Source organism: Musca vetustissima, unplaced genomic scaffold (assembly GCF_032173495.1).
Source record: "Musca vetustissima isolate MV318-11 ecotype Yass unplaced genomic scaffold, APGP_CSIRO_Mvet_v1 utg68256, whole genome shotgun sequence".
Classification (NCBI taxonomy): Eukaryota; Metazoa; Arthropoda; class Insecta; order Diptera; family Muscidae; genus Musca; species Musca vetustissima.
The window spans coordinates 1-11175 of record NW_026879383.1 but is presented as its reverse complement, the minus strand read 5'-3'; the positions used below and the strand labels follow the sequence as shown (position 1 = coordinate 11175).

The 11175-nt window shown below is 33.5% G+C and overlaps 1 protein-coding gene across 1 annotated transcript; it reads left to right on the top strand.

Annotated features, from left to right (window-relative positions):
* Window positions 1-6724: 6724 nt before the first annotated feature.
* LOC133324273 (uncharacterized) lies at window positions 6725-7111 on the top strand. The gene has a single exon (XM_061533119.1). The coding sequence runs from the start codon at window positions 6725-6727 to the stop codon at window positions 7109-7111; it is 387 nt and encodes a 128-aa protein (XP_061389103.1).
* The last annotated feature ends 4064 nt before the right edge of the window (window positions 7112-11175 follow it).

Below are 11175 nucleotides of genomic sequence, written 5' to 3'. Positions count from 1 at the left end.
AATAACAACAAAAATTGACAACAATGTCAATTGGATGTTAGACGCGTTTAAACAAATCAAATTCAAACACGCGTTAAACCGGCTACCCAGTTCTTCTCAAATGTATTCACAATTTTGTCTTGGAACATGCTGTGCCACAAGAAGAGAAGGGAAACAAGTGAAGGAATTGCAATGCTGCAGACTGTGACCATGCCTATTGGCTTGTAACTACTTGTATTTCCGTATACAGTTGTTATCAAAAGTGGGTATGCGTTTTTGGAACATATATATTTTTTACAAACGCTAAGAATTTATTACTTTTTTCCATGTGATTAGCAATGTTTTTAGCTTGTACACAGAAGTCCAATGTGTCCATTAAAATGAGATATATTTATGGTAAATATTTCAGACGAATCCGACAGTTTTTCACTACGTAAAATTGGTTCGAAATTTATTAATGTAAAAGTGGAAAAATACGATGAAAATATACGAATTTCGATCTCTTTCCTTAGGGAACCATATATAAAATATTTGGAGGTCAAAAAATCTCGTGCTGTGGTCCGCGAAAATAAGGACTCCAGAAGTGGATATATGTTACAAAAGTAGTTCTCATTCGATTTGACTAAAGGCATGTGATCTCAAAAATAACCCGCATTATATACAGTTACTAGCGAAAGGGAATTACTAGAAAGGGAAAACAAAATAAATATATTATACTAGCAAAGTGCCCGCTACTTCGTATGCGGAAAGGGAATACACAAAATATTTCATATGGTATCGTAAATACTGTAAATTTGTTGTACTGTAGTTTGCGATTTAGTACTCTTCATACACATAAGCACTATTTTCCGAAATCTCTCTTACTTCCATTAAACAGATTAAAACCAGTAAGGAAAGTAGTAAGAAAGAAAGATATATAGGGACTTTGGTACACCATTTACATTAAATCGGACGAAGTTATATATGGGAGCTATATCGAAATCGGAACCGATTTTCACGATGTTTAACACACATTGTTCTAGACGTAATTCAGCCCGCTGTGCCTAATTTCGTGTAAATCGAAGGATAAATAGGGAGTTTGGTGCACTATTTACCTAAAATCGGACTAAAATATATATGGGAACTATATCTAAATTTGAACAGATTTTCCCCAATTTCAATAGAATTCCAGCTCTGTCTGTTCATCAAAAACCAAATTGTACCTGGTTTGGTACCATTCTGTACTTTTCGTACCCATATTCCAAACTTTGTCAAATCTACACTCCCACAGTAACCTAATTTGCAACTTTCTGGATTCGAATTCTACCCGTTCACCAATGTCCAAATTGTACCAAATTTTGTGCTTTTCGTACCTATAAGTACGAATTTCCAAAACTACCCCAGTAATGTTCTCCAATAAATGTGGACTATTTAAGGATTCCAGCTCTATCCATTCACCACACTCCAACAGTAATTTTAATCATAAATTTCAGGATCCCAGCCCTATCCAAATCCAAATTGTAGCATATTTACTACTATTTAGTACTTTTCGTACTTTAAGTTTGAATTTTCAACACTGTCTCAATTGTGTACTATAACAGTAATTTTATTTTCAAATATAAGTTTATTGGGAAGTTTTAATGCATCCGCCATACTGTCCGGATTTGGCACCAAGCGACTATCATATTTTTCTTGAATTGCAAAATTTCTTTAATGATAAAAAATTGGTATCTAAGGAGGATTTTGAAAATCGACTACTAAAGTTTTTTGCAAATAGAGAGCAGGACTTCTATGAGAGAGGCATTATGAAGTTACCTTTAAAATGGCAACAAATCATACAACAAAACGGCACATATTTGGCCTAAATCGGACACCTCGATGTTAAATAAAGTCCTATAATTCATATAAAAATAATTGAATTCTTTTTCCCCAAAATTATATTAAAAGGAGTACCAAATTGGGAATAACACTCCAAGAACCCAATAAGTCAAGTCTCTTCAAATCATGTTATATTGTGTAGAATTATTCTATATATGCTATTTCCAGAAAGTGTCTAGCGAATTCGTCTGTTTTTATTTAGTATTTTATTTCAATATTTTATTTGTTTTCAAACAAATATTTTATTTGAATAACGCACAAACATATTTTCTGTGTGCTTTAAACAAAATATATTTTTTCAAAGCATGGTCAAAGGGCGATTTTATATTTATTTACTTATATTTTGAAATATACATTTGCTGATATTAAATTTAAACTTTTATTTATATATAAATAGAAATATAGTCATTATTTCAAACGAAAAATAATAAAAATAAATTTGACCAGTGAGCGGAGCAGTATAGTCGGACGAGGTGAACCATACGACTTCCAACGTCCACGGAACTCTAACTTATTTTTTATTCCGAGCCTGGGCAATATTTCGTGATAGTTGCACCCTTTTGCCCATTTAGAGGTCCACAGCACCTCTTCCTTACACTGACACATTTTCCGAATATTACTAATATTCATTACAGTCATTCTAATCAAGTTTTCGGTCCACTTCATCCCAAAATGATTATCTGATCATCACCGAAAATTATTATGGTCCATTTCATCCCCTAAATATTAACCGATCTTTACCAAAAACAAAAGGGATCTTTATTGGGAATTGGTCCATCCTACATGCAAAATTTCGTGAAGATTGGTTCGTAACTGTGTGTTGCCTGTATCGTGTTTACAAATTATAAATCTTTTCCATCACTTGGTACCATATTTAGTACTTTAATCCCTTTTTTATTCCTAGTGCTAATTTTCTTAAAGGAGAAAGTTGGAGCCATGATTTTGACACTGTGTATAGTTTATAAAAAATTTCCAATATAATAAACTGCATTTAGCGTGTGTGGTCCATTAACATTTCCACGCTCACTGTACTCATTGTCATTATAATATAAAATAAAATATTTTTGTTATCTTTTCTTGTTATTGCTTTCACTTAAAAGCTTAAAGCGAACTGACTTCTGGACTGCTGCACTGTTGACTTGCACTCTTAGGCGGCTGGCAGCGGGTATTAGTCGCCAGTGAGCGAGCGTATTGTACGTGAAGTTCTTAAGTACGCAACAAAATCAATTGACAAGTAAAAGGGGTCTCAGTCTGTCTGTCCGTTTGAATGTCTCCTCGTTAGGAATCAAAAAAGAAAAGAAACAAAAATTGCAATGCCACAACAAGGTGAACGCTTTTCATATTCTCCGGCAATGAGGCTTGTCGTCGTCGTCATCATCGTGGTCGTCGTCGGCATCTACCAGGCCCCTATAGTTGCCCAAACAGTAGCTTGTTGGTATTTCAAACATTTTTGGATTTTTTCCTCTTCGTTTTTTTTAAATTTTTTTAAGCGGAGAACTTTCAACTGTTTGACATGTTAACAGTATCGGTCGTTGTCCGTAAACGTTCATATATAGTATAGCATATCGTAGTATACTATATCGACTTGCTCCGATTGGATGCACGTTCATGTTGCGTTGCTTTGCTGTTATTTCGCTGCAACTAATGTTGCAATTGCAGCAATGACTGTTGCATTTGATGTTGAGTGTAATGTCAGCAAATTTTTGTTGTGTTTTTATCATCTTCTTTTGACAGTTGGCAGAATTCAAAGCAACAAACATTGATTGTTCATCGTTAGCAATTGGCATTGGTCATGTTAGTGGCTTCGTCCGCATCCATCCCAAAAACAGAAGAACATTTCACTGTTATGTGTTTAAGTGTTTTGCGTTATTTTTTGCTCTTTCTGTTTGTCTGTCCGGGCTGAAGCAAATCGGCAATTCTAAGAAATGCAAATTGAACAAAATCAAAATTGTTTGAATTTTTTCTCTTCTCTTATAAGTAAAAAAAGGGCTTACAAATGTGAAGAACAAATTATTCGCGGTAGATGATTTTGCTTGTATATTTGCATATTATATTGAAATTGTATTGACAAAAAGAGTTTAATTGCCCAAAATTTTTTAGTGGAGAACGTATGCAATTGTGTCCATGTGATAAATCAGCGACATGTGTCCTAACGCCTTTACTCGTCACTATGATACAACAAGAAATGAGATGATTATAGATTTTTTTTATTAAATCGATGTCTTTTTACTTTTTGAACATGTTGGTATCAAAATATCAATTTCTAGAAAAAGTGGACTTATTGCTTTTCTCGTTAAGCCAGCGGTATGGTATTTCCAGAAAGTGTCTAGCGACTTCATCTGTTTTTATTCAGTACTTTATTTGTTTTCAAATAAATATTTTGAATAACACACAAACAAACATATTTTATTTGTGTGTTTAAACGAAATATATATTTTTCCAAAGCACGGTCATAGGCCGATTTTTATATTTATTTACATATATTTTTTAAATATATTTGCTGATGTTAAATTTATACTATTATTTCTATATTTCTATTGAAATATGATCATTATTTTTAACAAAAAATTATAAAAACAAATAAAAACGTTCTCAAGGTCGGCCGGGTCGAAATTTTTATACCCTCTATAAATTCCTGTCATCGTTCGGGATATTTTATATAGATGTGGGTCGAAAACTTGCCAAATACTGAAATGTTGGCCACAATTATGTGGGGGCTACTGTTGAAATAGTATATAACTTTTGGATGGAAGAAGTGTTACCCAAAATACCAAATCGCAGCTAATTAGGTTGAAAAGGTGCCCAAACATACTGAATAATGAGGGGTGCCGACATATTGGAGCTACCCCATGAGATGGAACGAACTTAAATAAGTGATTTTTATCCATATCTAAAACGTCTAACACCAATCCCTACACATGTCATTCTGCAACCTATGCTAAATTTTGTAAATCGATTTAAAGCAAAGTTGACACACGCTATTCGGTATGCTGCACTGTATAAAATTTCATCTCAATCAGACACCCACTGATTATTTGGTGTAAAATTGACATGAATAAATTCTATATCTATATGTGAACCGCTATGGATCTTTATCGCAACATTCACTTAATAGCGGACGAAAATATATATAGGAAGTGTACACATAATTCTAGACTCAGTTCAGCACGCTATACTAAAATCCGTGCAAATCGAGATATATATACGTCTTTGGTGCACCAATTACCTTAAATCGGAAGAAAATATATATGAGAGATATATCTAAATCTGAACCGATTTTCATGAAACTTAGCACGCATCATTCTAGGCTTAATTCAGTGCGCTATGCCAAAATTCATACAATTCAAATGATTTTCAGGGACTTTGGTGCACCATTAACCTAAAATCGGGCGAAACTATATATGGGGCTATATCTAAATCTGAACCGATTTTCGCGGAACGTGTGCAAAGTTCCGTAGGCTATACCAAAATTCAGTAGGCTATACCAAATTTCGTGCAAATCGAAAGATATATAGGGACTTTGGTACACTATTTAAATATATATGGGAGCTATATCTAAATCTGAACCGATTTTTCCCAATTTCAATAGGGTTCGTCCTTGGGCTAAATAAATGAACTGTGTCAAATTTCACCCAAATCGGATTATGAATGCGACCTGGACTTTGTTTACAATTTAACACCAACAGACGGACGAACATGCATAAATCGACTCAGAAAGTGATTCTATGCATATTCTCAATAGGAACCATGGGTCTATCTTGGATTTTGATATTCTGCGAAAACAGAATTTTAAAAAATTCAGCCAAAAATTCATCCCAAATTGTGTCAGTATATTACATAATTTAGATTAAGATAATTTCATATATAAACCCACGATATGTTGGTAGGGTATTTATATAATAGTCTGTGTACACTAGAAGTGACTATTTTTAATATATCAGTTTTTCGGTAAATTCAGCTAAAATAGTTATTATTCTATTTTAGCTACTGCCACAAAGTCCATCAACCTCATGCCGTTTTGTAATGCTTCTTCCTGTAAGGCAATAATATCGGCTTTGTACTTCCTGAGTACATCCGCCAAAGCGAAAACTGCGCTTGTTCTGTACAACGTGCGCACATTCCAGGTGAGATTCGCAGATCGTGGAACTTTATACGTTTGCGGGTCGTCAACATTAGGGGGTTGGTTTTTTTTCGTTGCGTTTTCATAGTATTATTTTTTTCCGAGTATGGGCAACTATGTTTAACATGTCCTCATCAGCCTTATGGCTTATGAGGATATATACACTTTGAAACGCAAAAAAATGAGCCTCACAGAAATATTGGTTTTGGACCGCATGTGTCTTTGAACAAAATCCGTTTCAGACAATTTGGAGTCGATTTACAAATGTCAGTCTGTTTGTATACTGTTTCTGGTGCGCACGATAACTCTAGTTTAAGTTCGAAGATGATACCTCCACACAAAATAGCAAACATATTGTTGAAAATAATAAATTTTATAATAGTGCGAACGGAGTATTCGCTTAGAACGAAACATTGCGCAAACTACTCTCTTTAGCAAGCTTTGATCAAGTCCGAAGATAAGAGCTGTGGCGGCCGGAAAATACTCAATAATAAGTTACTTTAAAAATATTATTTTTACATGATCGGGTCATCTTTGATTTTGTATTTTTCTTTTTTCGTCATGTTAGCCTTGACTTTTGGTATTTGGTGACAACAAAATAATTTTTACATTTTCTAGTGAGTTCTATTTTGTCTTTTGAAAATTAAACATCAACTTTTTTAATAAAATTTAATTTTTGTGGTTTTATTCATTCCTACGCCCAACAAATTGGTGACCCCGAACAAAAAATAAGAACAACAGCCAATTGAACAGAAATCAGACCTACTAATGACAACGACCGCTACAAATTCTGGGCCATCAATGAAAGTTTCGCGAGTAGCTGTGAAAGCTCCACCATTTTGGCGTTCAGACCCGTTGCTGTGGTTTAAACAAATGGTATCGCAATACATTATGGCTGGTATTACGCAAGATTCCACAAAAGTCCATAACATTGTCGCATCTATTGAAAGCAGTATTTTAGAGAAGGTATCAAACATCATCGTCGATCCTCCTGCGGAGAACATGTACGACACACTTAAGGAAAAACTTATTAGCAGTTTCTCGGATTCAGAAGAAAAGCGTCTCAAGAAGTTTTTGACTAACGTTGAACTTGGAGACAAGAAGCCTTCAGAGTTATTATCCGAAATGCGGACTTTGTCTCAAACGACATTTTGAAGCAGTTGTGGATGCAACGTCTTCCTTCACAACCCCAGAAATATGTCGCCTGTTTGTTCGAGACATTAAATCGAAAACCAGGTATATGGTAAATACAGGAGCAGATTTAACGATATATCCTGTGTCCCAATCCATGCGCAATCAACCTCCCAGTCAGCTTGTTTTGTATGCCGCAAACCAAACGCCGATCAAGACATATGGCACAAAAACCCTTTCCATAGATTTGGGAATGAATCGATTGTTTAAATGGAACTTCGTAATTGCTGATGTACAAAAACCTATTATTGGATTGCTATTAAATGTATTTCAAGATCATCTGAATATACGTCATTGCTTCGAGAATTTAACGACTTAACAAAGATTAATTTCAAATCTAAAGCAAAACATTCAGTTAAGCATCATATCGAAACTACGAAAGGTCCACCCGTTTACAGCAAACCCAGACGTCTTCCACCTGAAAAACTACAAATTGTGAAGAAAGAATTCGAGGAAATGATTCGTTTTGGTATATGTCATCCATAAAATAGCAGTTGGGCTAGTCCGCTACACATGGTGAAGAAATCCAATGGAGAGTGGCGTCCTTGACCATAGGCCGAGGGTATATAACTGTCGGCAACACCGACTAACACTTTTTTACTAGGTTGAAAGTAAATCAGATCGAGTGTTCAATCTGATGTATATCAGTCACAAAAGTTTTGAGTTCTCAAGATTTATCTGCATAAACACTGTCTTTCGCGTAGCGCCATAAGAAATCGAATGGTGTCAAATCACATGATCTTGGCCGCCAGTTTAGTGGCGATGTCAAATTTTTTCTTGTAACCTATTTTTGCCAATTGTAATAATTATGTATTTGCAAAGAAAATAATTCCCATATCAAATGTTTAAATATTAAAAAAGGACATTGATATTTAAAGAAGCACAAATTATTTATTTAGGAAACAAATTTAGATGAAAATAAAATGTTATTTTTAATTTATTTCTTATTCAGATTCTTCGGGTTCTTCTTCAGCTTCAGCTTCACCGGCACCAGCTTTATCTTTAACATTTTCAATTATCTTATCAGCTGTCTTCTTTGCAGCATCGAGCATTTTAATACCGCCACCAAGCATTTCTTTAAAGAAGCTATGCTGCAATTTAAAGCAGTTTTGAAAATATTAGTTTTGTTTAATGGATGCAATTTTTCTGAAAGATCTTACCATAACGTCAGTCATTTCCACCAAAATTGGTTCTGGTTCAGGCTCAGCCTTGCTTTGGCCAGCAAGGACAGAAAGGATTACGACCAAGGCAAAAAAGAAAACGCAAGTAAATTTCATTGTTGAACCAAATATTGATTACAGATCACTGATGGAAACGATCAAATTTGAGTTGGTTTTTATAGCTGATTGAAAATATGCAGTGCTATTGATTTCACTGCACATTTTCAATTATTTTGGGAATAAAAAAACAAACATAAAAAATAACACTGTACAACACAATTTTGGAAGTGAATTAAAATCGCTACTTTGCAGCAAGACAGACATAAATAAAAAACGCGATATTTGAGTTAATGACGCAAAATGGTTCGCTATATCCGATAACATTTCATATAAATATCTATTACACTGAAATTGTAGAATTTCCTCTGTTCTTTGCAATGTAGTAGCTTATTAAAACATAAAACGCATTTTTTTGGAAAATCTATTGTTTTTGTTCATGTCACGCCATATATCCATTTTATAAATCCGATTTTTCAAAAATCGTAAAAGAAGAATTTAAAAACGACATGGTTTAAGTGAAATATCCAATCATTTAACTTTGTAATATTTTGCAGGTTGATAATTACCTCAATTTAAAAATAAAATAACCAGTAAAATATTTTGTATCTGAATATCAACCTGCAAAATATTACTATGTTAAATTATTGGATATTTTTATAAACGGACGTTGGAAAATACGACATGGTGTCTATATTATTACCCATACCCTTGATATTGATCAAATTTTTGTTGCACTGTGTCATCGATCATATTGTTTTTAAATAATTTGATTAATATAGATATAACATAACCAGCGTCAATAATTTTATTGGTTATATTTAAATAAATATAAATTTCATTTGTCTCAAGTTCCACTTAGCACCTACAAATTCAAACGAAAATAAAAATATGGTTACACAGATGTTTGATATTTTTGTTTTCAAAAGAAATGCATTATTGGATATCGCATATTTCTATTTTATATTATGACAAACTGTAAGCAACGAACCAAATGATTGTTTTTGTTAAAAATTGACCGATTAATAAATATATGTCTATAATTAGCTTTGGTTTTAATCGAGTTTTCAAAACATTTAGCTTTGGTAGAGTGAAGGACTCCATTGTCGAAATTTTTATTATTATCCAAATAAGATGTAATTTAACATTTTATGTAAATGGCCCACCAATAGGTTGTACATCCAGGATGGATTGTCCACGATTTTTTCCAAGCTAAAATTTTGTTTGCCGAGATATATATTTTTTCTCCACTTCCAAGCTAAAATTTTGTTTGCCGAGATATATATTGCTTTTAAAATATTGGAAAGTTTGGTTCAAATTGGATAGTCCGTCCGCATGATATTATAAAATTTACTTTTAGCAAAATGTTGCCCATTTAATGGGGGAGGTTCCACAAGGAGTGGGCCGATATTCCCCATCTTCAACCTAAAACTAAGTTTGAAAGAAATGTAGTTTAGTACACCATATACATTAAATCAGACTATATATATACTGACGGCCAAAACTAAAACAACTGAAATTGCGAACAGAATGACCTGTAACTAAAGCAACTTTTTGATTAAGACAGCATACCTACGAGGCATTGAATCTAAAAGATTTGATTCTTGGATATACTACTCCTCGCGTACTCTCCTTTGATTATGCCACATATAATACTACAAAGATTTTTATATAGGATGGCCATTATATAACCCTGAATTTTGACTTCCGCAACCAATCTTTTATATGTTTCGATTTATGTTTGAGCTTATTGTCATGCTGAGGCATGCAGTCAACGGGTATATTTTCTTCAGTGAAGGTATCTGTAGCGTTTTCCAACACATCTCGTACATATATCGAACTCCATAAAAAGAAAAACATCCCCATACCAGTATTGACCTCCCTTCATGCTTCCAAGTACCCTTTTAAAACTGAAGCTTTAGCCTTTCATTATTTTATCTTCTCATCGCCATTTTTTCGTGTCTGAGCTTTTAACATTTACCTTTTGCGAATTCAAATATGGCTTTCCGATTCTTTTCAGGAAATAAATGACTTTTTTGGCAGTTTCCGGGCATATGGACCTGCTACAATATCTCTTCCACGATCTGTTCTTGAGGTTATATCCAACGATATCATCAATTCCGTGGAATTCTAAAATGGGTAGTTTTAACTGTTATGGCAATTTGTAGATCAGTACGAACTGATGTTGTTTTGCAGCCTTCTTCCGTGTTGAACGTTCACTATCGTTTTAGCTGCATAAAACCGTCTTTTAATTCGAGAAAATCCGGATTAATTTATGAAATATTTTTCAAAAATATATATTCTGATATATTTTTCTCATAATCACTGGCAATTGGCTCTTTTATCGGTGAACTGTATTTTTTTCTAGCCATTTTAATATTTTTTGGCAGTAAGTCAAAACCGAAACGAGACGCATTTTATTGTAATAAAATCCATTTAAAAATTATATATAACGTTCGAAATAGGTGTAGAAATCAAAACATAACAATTATAACGGTAAAAATAACTAACACTTTAGAGTTCATCTGTTTGTACAGTAGAGTTGCTTTAGTTTTATCCAAGCATAAATTGAGACAATTTACATTTATTTATTACATTATGAATTTTGCATTAATGCTTTTGATTATTTAAGTGAATAAAGTATCCGATTTAAAACTGAAAAAAACCTACACGATATCTTTACTTTGAAAAAGTTATGCGACATTTTGGCCACTATATATATATATATGAGCTATATCTAAATCAGTATGTAAAACTTTGTTATCAAGCAGTAAAACTTTGTGACTTGGGTGCACTATGGCGGACAAACCT

Coding starts and splice junctions, on each gene's coding strand:
- LOC133324273 (XM_061533119.1), top strand. CDS start 6,725: ATGACAACGACCGCTACAAATTCTGGGCCATCAATGAAAGTTTCGCGA.